Raw genomic sequence first — 18,631 nt, 5'->3', positions numbered from 1 at the left:
GTAATAATTGATTAGATTGAAAACAAATTTGATACACCAGTTTGAATTTGCTCAATCAGTGTTCAACATTACCATTCTTTCAGAGGAGCTGGCTTTGTTTGGTACCATTATAGGTACAGCCAAACCTGTCTTGAGAGACCACCTGTCTTGAGATACCAGGATCTCCATCCAATTTATTTTATTATGTAATGCTACGACTTTTTATAAGACACCACCATTCTTGAGAGACTATTTTGTGGGGGCAGATAGGTGGTCTTTCATGTCAGGTTCTACTGGATTTTAAAATAACCTGACTCTTGTTTGCCATTAAAATTGAATGCCTCTTTTTAAGGAAGTCATCTGTAAATTGTTATGTTTGTGCTAGTGTCAATAAATCTTATAGCAAAACTTTATATAATTCTCACAAATCAGCATAAATTTAAAACAGTTGTTGTTGTTGTTGTTGTAGGGTTTAACGCCATTTTTCAGCACACGATAGGCTATACATGGCGGCCAGTATTAATGGTGGAGGAAGAACCCGGGAAATCCCCGGAAAGAACCACCGACCCTCGAGAAGCTACTGGCAAGCTTTCTCACATACCCACATTAGCCGAATCCGAGACTCGAACCCACGCAGACAGAGGTGAGATGGCAGTGATCCGTAACGGAGAGCGCTTTAGACCACTCGGCCACTCGGGGCCCCAATTATAAAACAGAACTCATAAATAAAGATAGGCAGGATGAGAAGAGGTATTGTATATAGAATACTATCCATGCACTTACCTTGATGAGCCTGGAGATAATTAAATAAATTTCACTGGCAGGAATGCAATTGCTTTATGCAGAAACACAATAAATAAGATCGTATCTGTCATATAAATATAACTGCAGTAAAGACTGTTGTCAGCATAATGCATAGAGTTTGCCCACTAAATTTATCAGGGGTGTAATCGACATATTCATCAATGTTATATACTTTGACAGGAGTTCTTTGAACACATTGAGAGAGAGCGGACCAAAGATTTTGAGATCCTGGCCAGAAAGTATAAAGCTATTGGACCTCTGCTGACCAAGATGGAAGGCCTGGTGGTTCATACTAACACAGGAAAGTCTCCCAAACTTAACCAGTATTATGGTCACTGGGAGAGGAAAGTCTATGATACACTGACCAAGGTAAGATTATAAAAACAAAACAATATTAAAATTAAAAATGGAACATGTAATTCAGGCAAGGAGATACATGTATGTTTACATGTTCAGGGATGCATGCAAAAATTCATCAGATAAAAGAACATTTCTGTTTTTTACTTTCTTAAGTTTGGATTATCTCACTTATCATTACAACAAATCATTTTGACATGGCACTGTTTTGATATGTAATGTATGTTTATCATAAATTTTTCCAGAAACTTGGATCTTTACATGCATGGCATTATGTCATGATTGGACTCCAATAAAGTTTCCTAAAACCTGGAGCTGTTCAGAAATTAACCTGAATAACTTTTGTTAAAGACATGAATACCTGTAGGAAATAATACAGATTACTTTCTTGTATGCCTGCAGATGATATCAGAAAACCTGAGACGGTTTGAGGTGTCCTTGAGAACACAGAAACCCATCTTCCAAGTGGAGACCCTTCTGGCTGCTCCAGATGTGGTGCTACATCCGCAGGCCAATGAAGTGTACAAGCTAACACTGCAGTGTGTTAGGGACTGTGTTGAAGGGTGAGTCAAACTGAGGCTTATGTTGAATTGATATGCATTTACATATATTTATATATATTTTTGTTTCAATCCCCTGTTCCATCCAAATTGTATACATTGCATTGCTTTCTCTTTTGGCAATTTTTGTTTTGTAGCTGTTTATTTTGATAATATTTTGTTTCATACCTTTTAGATTAAGCTTAAGATCCTAACATAATTCAGTTTCAAATATTATTTTTTATTGTTCCGTACATATTAGTAACAATACCTGTCTGTAAAAAGAATTAAGTTTTTGAAATAGAGGTTTATTCTCAGTTTCACGTGGATCAGATTCTGCTTTGGATTAATGCCAAATTACAGAATTTTCGTCCTGTACAGAATATATAGGAATTCGTTGATGTTATCTTCAGTATGTTGATAGTAGAAATTCCGTGCTGATAAATTCTTAAAAAAGACTATCTTACAAATTTAAGTTTTCTCAGAATATTTGAATCTATTTGGTCACCATTATACTGGCAGTATTGCAACATTTATTGATTTAAGTTTGTGCATTTTGTGGATGTAAATAAGTATCACATTTTCCATAATGACCATACATCTTGCAGTAAGTGCACACATCCATCTTAGGTCACAAACAGCCATCAGACATTATGAGTGGATGTATCTTGATCCCAGCATACCTCATGGGTAGGAGATCGCTAAAACTTGCCTTAAACATTATAATTTGCTTGAAACTTACTAGCAAAAATGACTAGTGGCTCTCAACATTTCACTTGAAAGTCAATCAGTCTAGAAATGGATCATTTATTACATTAGATTCCGCACAATCATTTTCAGACAGAGAGAGAAAGTATAAAATAAAAAACTCAGAACTTTGACAAAAGGAGATAACTCTTCATGTGTGTGTGTGTATGTGTGTATATATATATATATATATATATATATATATATATATATATATATATATATATATATATATATATACTGAAACCCCTCAAGACCCATTTTTTTTAGTTCCAAAATTTCCCGTCTTTAATATCATTTTTTCGTCCAGTAAACTCTGAATACCGAAACAAATTTCAATCTGAAATTTCAAGTTTGCACTTAAAAGTACTCTGTACAACGGAAACTCAGTTGAAACTTAGAAATATATTTAGGTACTAAATTTCTGACACATGCTGGAACAGATTAATTATCGTTAACAGGTACTAGAGTGGTCTGATCCATAAAACAAGGACCCAGTAAAGTAATTATCCCAAGGGTACATGTTGTTTAAAAAAAACAAAAAAACATACATGCCAACACAGATTAGGAATGATGATAGGCTGGTCCGAAGTCTTTGTACCATACAAAAGAGCCAGCTTTTAAGGCTAATTACATGTAATAATAACTAAAAATAATAACTAAATGCTTGTTATGTAAGCTATTTAAGAATGAATCTATTTATATGCTGATTATCTAATTATGATTGATGCTATTTATTTGTACAGACGATAAATAGAACATTGCTTGTTTTTTAAATTAAATATCAGTGCTTCATTAACCAGGCATGTGACCACTTTTGATGCTTTGCCGATGGAGATCGACAAAGCAGTATTTAAAAGTCAGATTCACTCAAATGATTTTCAGTAGAGAAATATCATTACATATATATATTTAGCCATGACTGTCATTTATCTTCACTCAAAGCTGTGATATTTTGCATGCAGTGCTATGGGTGAGAAATTGAAACCACTTGTAATCATCAGTGCTTAGAAACCCAGCTTCTTTAAGGATATTAATGTTAAAAACTCACCAGTGACATATGTAGCTAACAGGAAATTGTGGATGACTGCACAGATATTCATTATACACCACTCCCTCGATAACTCACGCCCTGATAACTCGCAAACCCTCTTATAACACAGGGTCAGGCATGGATCCCATTTTTTTTAACCAGAAAATACCCCCAAAATTGATCCCTATTTGTTGAACTGGAAGAAAATTGCAATCAAAATTGGTAAGGGACACTTTGAAATATCGCTCGTTTTCTCATCAAAAACAGTAGATAGGACAAGGAAATTTTAATCAACATTATGAAATATAAAATCTAAAAATAGGTCATACAATTTTTTACATTTTCTTTCCAAACGACATTCCTAGTACACCGCAGTTAATGATACGTAAGGAAATTTCAATGAAAATGTCACTTACACCAAGTGGAGGCAGTACTTTATTAAATAAATACAAATTAAATGATTTTTTATCAATTAAAACTTGAGGTCTATTTCTGTCTTTTAGTTATTTTTAAGTATAATCATCATAAGTGCATGTGTCCTCCTGTAATTAAACGTAAAATGCATAAATCTAATCAAACAGCTATGTCCACGAACATTTCTCAGAGAACCTAATTAAGTGCCGACTGTGTTTTGATAACGGACTTGCAGAAGTATTTGTTGTATTGTTGCACTGAATTAAAAGCTGGCCTCCTTTGTATTATCAGGTTAGTTATTTCTTTTGAATCAAATAAAGGAGATGGAATAAAAGAAAAGTTAAAAGGCACGAAAAGCCTACAAACTTAAAATCTAGCGGCCCCAGTCATATGTTGGGTGAACTCACTTCATTTGATCAGTCGAACACTGTTATAAATGTTATTGTGTATATAACATAAACTACCTTAAATTAACCAACTCCTTCATAACTGTGATCAAAGATAACAAGGCAGCCAAGTGAAATGAATTCCTCATGAAAAAAAAAGCTTTATTTTTTATTTTGCTTGTGGGCAAGCGAGCTTCAGAGAATTCTTGCACTAGCACTTCCTCAAGAATGATAAGAAATTTCATTATTACCTCCAATGAAATTACAACATCAATATAGGGGGCCTCGAGTGGCCGAGTGGTCTAAAGCGTTCTCCGTTACGGATCACTGCCATCTCACCTCTGTCTACGTGGGTTCGAGTCTCGGATTCGGCTAATGTGGGTATGTGAGAAAGCTTGCCAGTAGCTTCTCGTGGGTCGGTGGTTCTTTCCAGGGTTTTCCCGGGTTCTTCCTCCACCATTAATACTGGCCGCCATGTATAGCCTATCGTGTGCTGAAAAATGGCGTTAAACCCTACAACAACAACCACAACAACAACATCAATATTGTATTAATTGAACAACACAAAAATTGAGTTTCAACGTAGATAATTGTCTCGTGAAATAAGTATCGCTTGTTTTTGAAAAAAGGAATCTTGTTTGGTAGTGTATCAACAGTTAGTGTAGTTTCCTGCTCTCTTGGGTCTTCTGATTTGGTAGATTGCTATTAAACACCAATATGGGAACCAGACTCATCAAGAAAACAAAAAGCAGTGACATAATACACAGATTTTTTGCATACACATGATGGTTGTTGAAACCTGTTGGAACGATCTTTCACATGTTGGACATTTTGAAAATAAATGTTATTTATGCAGACAAATGAACAACTTCATTATAAAAAGCGTGTTATTAAAAATTATTATCGACATAATTATAAAATGAGGATTAAGTCATTAAACAGCCCAGTTCCCTAACACTGCCCCTCCCCAATTTTCTCAATGTCAAAGCAATTTTAAAAAATGTTTGGAGGTCCCTCGGTAACTCTTGTCCTCGTTTATAGTGCGGTCTATGTTTGTGGACCCTGTTGTGAGTGAGTTATCGAGGAAGAGGTGTATGAATAAATAATGTAAACAAACTGGTAAGTCAGCAGGAGAGACAAATCATTATGTTCTTCAACAATGCTACATCACATGGACCTTATCTACATCGCAGTCAAGTGACTTTGAACTTGTGTTGCAGTTATGTGAAAGTAATCAGGCTGATGATGAAAGCGATGAAAATAATGATGAGAATGTATGCTCTGAGCCACATAGCAGTGATATGACATACCCTGAAATTTTAGACCTTATGAAAGTGATTAAAAAATTGGAGACTGCTAAGTCTGACCATTATTTGGCTATGGCACGATAAATGGAGTAATTAAAATAAGTCACATTAGTTAATGAACAATGTAAGAAACAACAGACAATGCTCCATGCTGCCTTCGGGCCAGGTTCTTGAACTGTGAACATTGTGAATTATATGGAGTATTTAAAGATTGTGGAGTATCATTCATAATTCCAGTGGACTTAACAGTAAAGTTATAAATTAAAGTACCATATCTCATTTCTCATTTCAATGAAGAGGAGTTATATTGATTCATCTGATAGGATGTAATCTTTTTTAGGAACGTATATTGTTCAGCTAATGTTTCATTAAATGCACATATTTAAAATAAAATATAAAAAATAACAGATTTCTTAATTGTGTGCACTTGTTCACACAAAGATATATATATAGACTGTATTTAGCAGGCATAGCTGATTATTAATTTTCAGGCTCAGAGGTAAAAGGTCAAGGTCATTTGATTCAACATTGTAATTGTTTGCATTTCAATTCAATATGTATAGTTCCTTTATCCATTTATTGTCAAATTCCATTGGTAGTCTACACTTGGGCAGAGGTACCTCTTGATCAGTGCTTAAGTCCAGAGGTCACAGATCAGTGTGACAGAAGCCAAAATTTTCATTTTGGGTTCCACATGATAAATCTATCTTCCTCAAATTTCCTGCATCCAATTTTATTATGAACAACACAGTTGAATTACATTTGAGGAAGGACAGCTTCCAAATGAGTCTGTGATCAGTAGATTAGAGGTCAAGGTTACTGTACATAAAATTGCCAGATTATGTTAACTTTATATTTGTAATTTTATGTTCAAGTGGGTAGGGGATCAGTCTTTCTTCTTATTCTTTCTATAAATTTTTGTTTCTTTTATAAAATTTATGTAAGATGCAGCCTGATGACATCTTCATTACACAGAATAAAATAAAATATAAAACACCTTTTTTGTGTGAAATGTGGAATTGCATCCAATTAACAATGTAAAGGATGTCCAAGCTCAGCAGTTTTGAATTGCTTGTGAACAATCATAGAAACCTGCTCTTGAATATGCATTCACTTTCACATTTCATTTCTATAACAATGACTTTAGATGCTTTTTTTTTTAAACAGAACAAAAATGTTTCTGAGGTGGATGAATGGTACATGTATTGAATGTCCTCCACAGAAAGTTGAAGGAGAGGATGAAATGTATACATTCAGTTTCTACTCGGATATTACGCAAAATCCAGATATAATAGATCTTGTTCAGACCATTCATTTTGACATAAAGAACACCTTGACCAACATGCAGAGGTACCTCAACAAATGGAAAAACTACAGGAGTATTTGGAAAGTGGACAAGGTAATCTTTTACAGCAAAGATAACTGTTCAGAGAGACATAGTGAATACCAATTGGTATTGATTTGTATGGAGCACAATAACTATAAAGTACAGTTGCAGAAATGTCTAACTGGTTTGAGTAGCGGCTTTTTATTTTGATAATAATGTAGCATATCTACATAAATGTTTAATGAATCTTATTTTAGGGGGGTATTTGTTAAAAAGGACCTTGTTTACTCTCAGAAATTTGTGTCTTATCTGAGATGTTGCTGTTATATTGTTGTTGTCACTGCAGCTGTTGTTGCTGTTGTTGAGAATGAGAGAAGAAATCAAACCAGCAACAATAAATGTGTAATGCTTTCTTCTTAGTTGTCTAAAATGATGTCTTCAAATCAAATTAAGAGACCTTGTTTTGAGTTTTTAAAATATGATTTATATTCATTAAAATCAGCTGTCCTGCAAATTTTTTCTTTACCCTTAATTTTAATCAGCCTATTGAACAAGTTCATCTGTACTTATTTCTGGGTAAAGTTGCATCTTTGTGTCTTACAAATTCAGTTATATACCTTTATTGTGTAATGTTTTTTCACTTGTAATCATCGTGACATTGTGATGATGCTTTCTTACTTCAGCAAGCTTTGGCTGACAGATGGTTCCAGAAGAATCCCACGGTGGTGTCATTTGATGACAAACTCCAGTATTACCACAAAACCATTGATGAAGTGGAGAACCAACCTATTGTAAAAGATCAGGAATGTATCCGGCTCCACATGGGGCCATTGGCATCTTCTGTCAAGGAGCATGCCAGACAGTGGATTTCTTGTCTTGGGAAGCTCCTTAGAGATTCAGCAAAAGAAGGACTCTATAAACTGAGAGACAAGCTAGATGTAAGGCCTGGTTATTTTACAGTCACATATCAAAACTTGTTTAATGTGTTTTCTGTCTTTAGTAACTGACAAACAAAAAATTTACCTACAAGAAAGGAAATAAAGAACTTGTACAATTTTCAAATAAGGACTGAGAATAGGCTCGAAATTTGGAGATAAAGTCAGTGATCGAAGAAATTGTTACCAGTTTACACTATTTTCAGGGGCATTACAAGAGACCAGTTTATTAGTTGCTTCAGATAATTGATATCTGTTGAACTGAATTTTTTTCTATATTTATGCCTTTAGTTTCCTTGATAGTTTTTTCTGCTGAGCTGGTAACATACGTCAGTCTGTTTCCTGCTGGTAGTTACAATCTTATGATAAAGTACAGCTAGCATTCATATAGTTTGTAGTTACATTAATAAAGAATATATTCCAGTGTAGATGATAAATTTATCATTGTGGCATCTGATAAATTGGGACTCAGTTGCTTACGACATATATTAAAGTGCACTGTATTTTGCCTGGATCTCTATCATATTGAAAGAAGAAAATTTCTCAGAACTGTTAAATACATGTTGCTTGGGTCCTATATATAATTTGTCAGAGAGATCAGGATTCTTTGGAGTTTCTCATATGCTTATTAGTATATTGTCTGTGGAATCTCATATGCTTACTAGTACATTGTCTGTGGGAGATACCTGTTCCACTTGATGACTCTTATTCTTCTTTTGATCAGGATAGGTCAGATGACCTAGAGCAGACCCCAACCAAACTAGAGGATCTGAAGTTTGTATTGACCACCATCTCTGACATCAAGTCCATATCACTGGAGGTGGAGGAGAAGATACGAGATATACAGGAGAGATACAGGACTCTTTCTATGTATGATATTCAGGTGAGGATTACACACACACATACAGAGGCACACACACAATATCTGTCTGTCTGTCTGTCTGTCTCTCTCTCTCTCTCTCTCTCTATATATATATATACAGTAATACCTCGAACATTTGTGAGGTTAGGTTCCAGAACCAGTCGCGGATCAGGAGGAATCGCAAATGTTTGGTACGAGTCACTAAAAATGCTAATAAATGCTTATTTCTAGGGTTTAAACCCTAAATATGACCCAAGTCATGCTCCCAAAGCACTTTAATTTCATTTAAATGTTAGCTTAATACATTACCCTTAAAAAGAGAAATAAATGGTTGACGTAAAAATAGAGTACAGTATCGCCTAATGGGTATTTGCCACACTAGCGCATTTACAGTACGGTACATGTATACTAATATTACCCCTATACTAATTCATTGGCTGCCATTTTCTTTTGCACTCACAGTAAGGTAAAACCAAGTAACGAATGGGACTGTAAACTTAATGACTGATGTTTTCTTTGTCATTGTCAGAAAGGTAAACTAGGTAAACTTCATATGTCACAGAAGTCATATAACGAAGGTACAATTCAATAAAATAAAGAAAACATTTACGTAGAGGGTACCAATGAAAATTTCACGAATCCAGAAATGTGAATGCACAAGGTATTACTATATATATATATATATATATATATATATATATGTGCTCGACATCAGTGTATTAAAAAAAAAATACATTGGTTTACTAATGTTGGAAGTTATATGCATAAACAAATGACCCATATTCTGTCCTTCCTGTTTGCACACTTTAACATAAATTATAATTCGTGCAAAACAGATATAAAACACAGTATTCCTTAAATCTGTATGTAACAGCTACATTTAGTAACAAGTCCTAAATGTGTGTGTGTGTGTGTGTGTGTGTGTGTGTGTGTGTGTGCATGCTTGCATGCATGCACGTACATACACACATGTGTACCTACCTAGGTATGTATGTATGTTTGTATGTATGTGTCAACCTCTCCAGTGGCCTCAGTGGTTAGAGCGTCTGCCTCTGTAATGGAATATCATGGGTTCAGACCCCATCTGAGTCATGCCAATGACTTTAAAATAAATGTTACTAGCAGCTGCCAGACTTGGCATTCAGCATTAAGAGGTTACTTTTAGGACTGGATGGCCTGTTTTCAGATGGTACATGATGCTACATGTCTGTGGCATGATGTCCCAGTGCTGTACATCAATATGAACTGCTACAATGCTGACACACACACACACACACACACACACACAGACACACAAACACACAGATAGGTACATCGAGATTCAGATGTCATGGGAGATGAATCCATGAGTCATATCAAACAGATAAAAAACTTCTCCTATATATGATAAAGAGGCAGAAAAACATATTTACAAATAGACAAAACAAGAGAGAAAGAGAGATCTTTTAAAAGTTTTTATTGAATTCGTTTTTACAATTGTTTAGCTGTCTATGTTTACAAGCTTCATGCAAATCTTTAATAGTTTTTCAGTGAATACTTTGAATCCTGCTTCATTAATCTGTTCAAACTGTTTTAAGATTAAAAAAAAAAATAATTCTGTAAATGACTTGTAATCAAGGGATTTTAACATTAACCATGAAGTCTGTTATGATATAATTATGTACCCAAAGAGTCAAATGAAGTAGAACTCTCCTGCAGCATTGAAGAAAATGTCATTTAATATTACCTCGTTCACTTCTTTTTTTCCCTCACTCTATAATTTATGCATCTGTGCATTCACAACCAAATTTCATCCATTATAGTTTTAAAAAATGAGATATTCTAAAACATTAATGCTAGTAAACTTGACTGCAAGACAAGTATATCTTTGCGTATTGTAAGTTAATTTTAAAACAAAATACCACAGATTACCTCTGACTAAATAGTTGTCATATTAAATTTTTATATATATTAATTTTGCATGTTAGCAGATTTATTCTCCCAATTTTGAAGAGAAATACCCAGACCCAGATGTACTACAAAATTAAGTGCATTTGTTTCCAGGTGACAGATGAGGAAAAAGAGCTTCAATGGAAGTTGCCTCAGCTCTGGGATGACTTGATTCTTAAGTCCAAAAATATTGATGCCAGCCTTGTTGTTGTGAAGAAGAAATTCACTGAAGTAAGTATAGAAGAGCATTCTATTCATTTCATTTGAACCAGAAGCTGAAATGAGTGGAGAATAAGTTGAGATAAGCATAAGAATCATGGATAGAACAAGCAGCTGGGACCACATGTGGTATTTAAAACTAATCTAATAAGTTTGAAAACATTTCTGGTTTTAAAATTTAAAATATTTTACATACCACTCTACAAATGTTGAAAAGGCTTAGTATTACCCTTTGTAAGCATCCGTAAGGTTAAGGTCATTTTGGAAGGGCATTCCTGTTCTATGAATGCATTTTTAGTTTCTTTCTGCTTTAAAAACAAAAGAGACAGTTTTATCTCAGTAATTCAGTCAACACCTTATATGTCTTGACCCTAACAATATTTAATAGATTAAATTTTCCCAAAAATTTATAATGCAAAATAATGTTGAAATCTGCCACTTAAGTAGAGAATTGATTTCAGTATATTATAAAATGTGAGATTTGAAGATAATTATCTCTAGGAAGAATAGTCAAGCCCCTTTTTATATTTGTTTTATTTATTTCATATTTTTAAACATTGACATAAGCATACAGCTGGAAGTAAAAATATGGCAAGTAAATGTATGTAGAGGTCAATCAGTGTGTCACAAGAAATATTGATATTTTACTGAAATTTCATAGGTCTTGAAGATGGTAATCAAGTAATGCTCAAAGAAGTCGATGTTGCCCTTTTTTATAATGCTTAGGGATGGCCTACAGTGGTCACAATTTGTTTTTCATGAGCAATGAATGAAATAGCTTTAAAGTCTTTCCTCTTACTTGATCCCACTTTCTTTTTGTCCTTCCTGATTCATGAAAAGGATTTCAATGTTTGGATGGAAATATTTTGAAGTCTTTCCTCTCACTTGATCCTGGCCTTTTGTGTCCATCCTGATTAATGGAAAGGGTTTTAATGTTTGGATGGAAATACTTTTTAGCATTTTACTGGCTTTTCTCAAGAAAATGGATCATCACCGAAATTACTTCCACCTGCTTGCACTTGAGCTATGCCTTTCACTTTCAGCATGTAAGAGAAAAATCATACCATATGTAAATACATACTGCTCCTTCTTCCCTTACTCTTTACATCCAATGAGGTTTCTCATTTTCCTCACTTTATTGTCTTATACAATGACCTTCATATTGTGTTTAATGTTATGTACATGGTTTTATCACATGACTAAAGTGTTATTTAGGTTAGGGTACTAATTTCATCATTTTTATATGTTTCAGGTATGATATCATCTCATGACATTATATTTCATGTCGTAACATTAAACATGGCAGGAAGTAATGACAGAGACATTCAGATGTATTTCAGAGTCATTTTACTGCTGATTGCTGTGGTTTCATTAAATGAAATCAGTCATTTTTGTCATGTGATATAAATTCTTGCATTTGTGCGTAATTCAGATGAAGCTGATGAAACTTGTTAAATAATTTCAACTGTTTGTTCAACAAGACTTGCAAAGGTAGAAGTTATTTACTTATGGCAAAAATTTCGTAAGATCCTCTATTTATGATAACACCTACTACATTATGCCAAATATTAATATCCCAATAATTAATTGCAGATTTGATTTTGTTAAAATTAAATACCATAATAGTGTCCTAATAAATGTTTTCGTCCATCGATGATATTATAGACTAAACAGAATACATGAAGAAGAGGAAATGAGATTGAAAACCTGTGTAACTGGCAAATATCTGATGTTCCTAGTTTTTATTATGAGAGGTTTCCATTATGTGGTTACCATATACACTCAGTTAAAAGTGGAGTCCAACTACAAACAGGATAAACCCTGATATGCGGTTGTATAATATGCTGTAAGATCAAGGTGTATGTTATTTTGTTCTACTGACTAAACCTGACAAACTGCATAGATCTAAATCTCTGCTGGTACATGCAATGGCAGATCTGATTCTTTGCAATATATATATATATATATATATATATATATATATATATATATATATATATATATATATATATATATATATATATATATATATATAATGTCTACCCACAGCTCTTTGTCAGATACAGCATGCTTGATGCTATGTTTATTTTTTATACATATTAATGAAAATTACATTTCAGTTCAGTTTTTCCTTTTTCCTTTTGCCAGATCACCCAAGAACAGATCAAAGGGTTCAGGAAAGACCTAGTGGAATTTGGTGAGAGGTTTTACCTAGAAGGCCCTGGTTCAGTGGGTACTGATCTGGAAAGGGGTGAGAAAATCAGACATCAAAGTTTGTCTTTAAGTTTTGAAATGGCAAAATCATAGTAAATTTTAAATAGTTCAAGCAAAAAAAAATTCCTGCCGAGGTTAGAAGATTAGTAATTTGATATAAAATGTTACTAAAAGTCAAGTTTCACTTGACTGTTTCAAGTAACCTAATTAACACATCAGATTGATACCATTTTAAACTTGTTTGAAAAGATTTCATCTTGTTTTGCTCAGTCTTTTTAATTTTTTTAATTTAATTTAGCAATTTTGTTCTTTGAATATTTAAATTATTCCCATGTGCTGCTGTTTGACTGAGATATTCTATGGGTTTTAAAGCATAGAAATGTTTGCAAATGTTTAAACTTTTTATATGAATACATAATTGTTCAGGTGTGGAATTGTTGAAGAAATACCGTGAGGAAACCAACAGATACGAGGCTGAGAGACAAGAGTTAGCTAATGCTGAGAAATTGTTTGACTTACCAATCACCATGTATCCGGACCTTCTCCAAGTCCAGAAACAGATGAAAGGGCTGGAACAGATTTATGCCCTCTATGAGGAGCAAAAGGTATTATTAAGTTGGAGTTCCAGTTATTTTTGTGCTATCCCCTCTCGCTCTCTCTCTCTCTCTCTCTATATATATATATATATATATTGTCGGATAAATAGTAGTTCTTTTGTCTGTCTAGTCTTCTATCCACACATGTGAAAAACAATTAGCCTCCCAGTTTTAATGGATTACCTTAAAATGTATGTACTGTGGTCATTACCTAATAATGCAGATATCAACAATTTGTTTTGTTTTTAGGATAGCGTTAATGCCCCTTTTGACTTGTAGCTTAATGCCATACATGACACAGTCCTGTAAACATAATAGTCCTGCAACTTTTGATGGATTGCCATGAGACTTCATAATATTATGTCATCATCTGACGATGTGCATATAAACTTTGCTTTATATGTTTTTATTAAAATCATTGCTCTTTTGTCTTGTAGCCGTTTTTATGTTATACAAAATATTCTTAATGGAACTAGCTGCGCAGTTTTTGATGGATTTCCATGAAACTTGGTAAATATTATGGTCATTGCCTGAAGATGCACAAGTAAACACATCACTTTGTTCCATTTTTTTTTTACAGTTATTGCCATTATTGTCTTGCAGATAAATTCAGTGTATGATGCAATCTTGTTAGTTTAACTAGTCCTACAGCTTTTTATGGATTGCCAAAAAAACTTGGTAAATATTTTAAAGATATGTATGTTGGACAATATTTATTGGAGTTATTGCCCATTTTATTTTATAAATCTATGCATTGTATTTTATAATCTGTAAGTAAAACTAGTCTCACTAGTTTTAACTCACCTTGTAAGGCCAAGTGAACTTACTGACCTTGATCTGCTAGGTTGGTTTGATCCATCATGCATCTTGTGTCATCTATTGTAAGTTGTCCACTCATAGTTGCTTTTTACAACATCTCATAATCTGCTCAACAGAATTTGAAATTCAATATAGAGCATCCTCCCCTAAAGCTATTTCAAAGTGATTTATAGCATGCAAGTCTGCCATCAAAAATGGCCAACATTACTCAAAACAGAATAATCTTTGAACAACTTATTTTCAGTAATAACTAATCATAATTTGACTGAATTTAAAAATAAAAAAGCATCCTGACTTGAAAGTCTTTCAAACTTTTTTCAAATAATGCCCGTTACTAAATCTTTAAATATGTTTTAAAAAATCCACACAGCCTAATTTGACCAACATTGACAGAAAGCATCCTAGCATAGATGGCTCTCAGTTTTGTACCAAAGATGCATATCTGCCATTGAAATGGCCACTAGTTCTAAAAATAGAAAAACTATTGGGAAAAACTAAAAGTGACTATTACTGACAAATGATTTGCATGTGTCATCTGATATGGATGAAGGTATAAAAAAATTAGCATATTGTATTAATTTGCTCCCTGAATTTTTGTTTTCCCTTTTGTCTTTTACCTTAATACACTATATGATGCAATATGTAGTTCAGTTGCTGTTTTACAAAGTAGTAGATGTAGTTGCTTCATTTTGAAGGAGAGATTTTACTCTGCTTTATAAAATCCAATTGCTGAAAGGAGACTCTTTTTTCATACTTGTTGTTGATGAAGTCTTATTTGCATTTACTTACATATGTAAACCAGAGGCCGTAACACAATTGTTTACCTTGCAGAATGCCAGAGAGCAGTGGGCCGAGACACTATGGGCCAATCTGAACATACAGATCCTGCAGGATGGTATTGAAAACTTGATGAAAAATCTGCGCAAGATGGCACGTGAGGTTAAACAGATGCCTGTTGCTCGGGCACTGGAGGAGAAGATGAAAGAATTTAAAGACTCCTTGCCGTTGTTTGTTGACCTCAAGCATGAAGCTCTGCGGGAACGGTAAGAATCTAATATGAAGGAAGAAGATGCACCATGCATCTGACTAGGAAATATAATTATTATCATTTTCAAAGCAGGATTGTTCAGAACATGATTTCTTTGAAATGCTGTACCAGTCTGACTATTATCAGCAGCTACATTGAGCTGTTAGATGCCAAATTGTTTCTTAATTTAAAAAAGAAAAGCTCTTTAAAGAAAGAAGTTACAAATGGATAAGCAGTAGGAAGGTTGTTGTTGTGGGGTTTAACGCCATTTTTCAGCACACGATAGGCTATGCATGGCGGCCAGTATTAATGGTGGAGGAAGAACATGGGAAAACCCCAGGAAGAACCACTGACCCACGAGAAGCTACTGGCAAGCTTTCTCACATACCCACATTGGCTGAATCCTAGACTCGAACCCACACAGACAGAGGTGAGATGGCAGTGATCCGTAACAGAGAGCATTTTAGACCATTCAGCCAGTCGGGGCCCCCAGTAGGAAGGTACAAACTGTAAGAATTTGATCTTCGGTTATTAAGGATTCAGGTCCATTTGTCCAAAAACCTTTATAATAACAGTATTGATTGATTTTGTTGGGTTTAAATTGGAAATGATAACAAATTTGTTTGTTGTTTGTACCTTAATGTTGCACTGATAGTTGACATTAGTTTCATAACTTTGTAGTTTTCTGAAAAGTCAACAATGTCAGTTTTCAAACTGTATATCTGCAGGACAAATCTGTAATCACAATAACATTTGTAATAAAATTCTTTCACCTGAGTCAGTTTTTGTTACCATATTATCATCTGCATTTGCTATATTTTAAAAAAGATTTGTTATCTTTGCAAATTTGTAAAAATATGTTTTGCAGAATGACTCATGGATCTATATCTCTGATGTGTAGGAAGCTTGATAATCATTAAAATTATAGTTCATATTCTTTTGCTACAGGCACTGGAAAGAACTGATGACTAAAACAGGTCAGAAATTTGACATAAATCCTGAGACATTCACTCTGGCCAACATCTTTGCCATGGAACTGCATCGCTTCCAGGAGACCATTGCTGAAATTGTCACCATGGCCAGCAAGGAAATGGGTATAGAAAAGGTAAGAAAATATAAAGGATTTAATTGTCTTTATAGTTCAAGGAAAAGGCATATAAAATTGGAAAAAAGCTTCTTGTTTTCAAGTTCTTGTTTATCATAGCATTTATGCAGTATTAAAATGAATTGGACTTTCTGTAATAAGCAAATTTTATGAAAAGATTATTATCTCTTTATGACAGAGGAGAGCATACTCATTTCAAGCCTCAGTGCAATAAAGTATTATTCCACTGGTTTCTTCTTAAGTTTCACACTGTATTATGTCCTCGACAGATACACTGGTTTGTGAATTAGTCCAACTAGAACCTCAGGATAAGTCTGACCTTCCCCTCAGTCATTTTGAGTTACAGTGTATTTTCTGCATGTTTTCAGACAGCAAATGTTTTATATTTACCTTAATATATATCAAAATTTTAATTAGTGTAATAGAAATTATAAATGAAATACAAATAGAAAATCATTCCTTGTAATTGTATCATTTTTTCTGACACAGTACTAGTTCTACAGTGAAAAGACAGAGAGTTGTTGTTGTTGTTGTTGTTGTTGTGGGGTTTAACGCCATTTTTCAGCACACGATAGGCTATATATGGCGGCCAGTATTAATGGTGGAGGAAGAACCCGGGAAAACCCTGGAAAGAACCACCGACCCACGAGAAGCTACTGGCAAGCTTTCTCACGTACCCACTTTGGCTGAATCTTAGACTCTAACCGCCGCAGACAGAGGTGAGATGGCAGTGATCCGTAACGAAGAGCGCTTTAGACCACTCGGCCACTCGGGGCCCGAAAAGACAGAGAGAAACAGACTGATACACTGTAGAAAACTGGAGGAATGGCTCGCTTATCATCCAGAATTGTTTCAAAAATTACATTTACGATTCAGATTCTTGAAATTTTGGAATACTGTAATTTTGTTATTCATTAGCTCAGTGGTTAATGTGCCAGAATTACAATTGAAAGGGTTCAGGTTTGAATCATACTATAGGACCAGCCTGGTCAGCTACCATAGTTTGTCCTTGGGCAATGCACTTCGCTCCCATTGGCTTGGCACTAAATAACCTACTTGTGTTGGTGTACTGACAAGCACCAAACCAAAACTTATACAACAAATGACATTCCTTTAAAACTATATGACTTAGCTATAAGAAAAACAAAATCTAAATTGTATGCACATTAGAAGATATTATCACTCTTTATTAAAAATGAAAACTGCTAAAGTGAAAGTCTTCAACTGAAGAAAAAGTAATTTAACACCACCACTGTAGACAATACTAAAACTTGCATCTACCATATACAGAACAAATTGACCAGTTCCATTATGCAGTCTGGTAATAAAACTTGTGTTAAGACAAACAACAACATTCCAGTATTTATAAATTCATAACAATATCTGAAACACAAGAAATAAAGACATGTTTTTTACTTGGTTATTTTAAAAAAAACTATGTTATTATCAACAGAAACTAATTGAAATCTGCACAACTGGTACATGATAAGGTATAGGCTTTAGTATTTTCTACATTGAAGATGTAAACAAAAAAATTGAGAATAAAGATTTTCACTTTTAATAGTTCTCTCTTTTAATAACCTGGGACATATTTTTCTAACGTTTTTAGAATTCAGTGTTTTTCTATACATCACATACTTTTAAACACACATTATTTTTCCCATTGGTGTTAGTGAGCTAACATTGAAATAATTATCAAATTTTTGACAATTTTAATTATACATGCAACTTTTTGAGTTCATTTCCAGTGATAAAAAAGGCTACACACCACATTGCAATAGCAGCATTAGTCATTTTCTCTTGTCTTATCTGTGTACAACAACCAGTATGTCCCAGTATTGGTGTGTAAATCAAATTCTTTTAAAACAATACCCAAAACTTACAAGGTATGGAAGTGTTGTTTTAAAAAAAAAAAGGTGTCCATGACCAATGTGTCCAGTGACGTATAGAAAACACAGTTGTATTCATATGGATAAAAATTGTATTTGCCTTTAATTGACCATAGTATGCATTGAATACATTGTTTAATTGC

The 18,631-nt window shown here is 33.9% G+C and overlaps 1 protein-coding gene across 2 annotated transcripts in view; it reads left to right on the top strand.

Annotated features, from left to right (window-relative positions):
• The window catches only part of LOC149777211 (dynein axonemal heavy chain 10-like), a 135,589-nt gene that overhangs the window by 41,137 nt on the left and 75,821 nt on the right, over positions 1–18,631 (top strand). For both annotated transcript variants that reach the window (XM_089941919.1, XM_089941918.1), the window contains 10 exons: positions 964–1,152; positions 1,543–1,703; positions 6,734–6,965; positions 7,577–7,831; positions 8,553–8,711; positions 10,734–10,850; positions 12,987–13,089; positions 13,479–13,657; positions 15,299–15,510; positions 16,443–16,599. In XM_089941919.1, the coding sequence (XP_089798045.1) occupies positions 964–1,152; positions 1,543–1,703; positions 6,734–6,965; positions 7,577–7,831; positions 8,553–8,711; positions 10,734–10,850; positions 12,987–13,089; positions 13,479–13,657; positions 15,299–15,510; positions 16,443–16,599 (1,764 nt within the window). The remainder of the gene's footprint in view (positions 1–963; positions 1,153–1,542; positions 1,704–6,733; positions 6,966–7,576; positions 7,832–8,552; positions 8,712–10,733; positions 10,851–12,986; positions 13,090–13,478; positions 13,658–15,298; positions 15,511–16,442; positions 16,600–18,631) is intronic.

Source organism: Sinohyriopsis cumingii, chromosome 18, assembly GCF_028554795.1.
Source record: "Sinohyriopsis cumingii isolate HCF-2022 chromosome 18, ASM2855479v2, whole genome shotgun sequence".
NCBI lineage: Eukaryota > Metazoa > Mollusca > Bivalvia > Unionida > Unionidae > Sinohyriopsis > Sinohyriopsis cumingii.
This window is presented reverse-complemented; position numbering and strand designations above follow the sequence as displayed.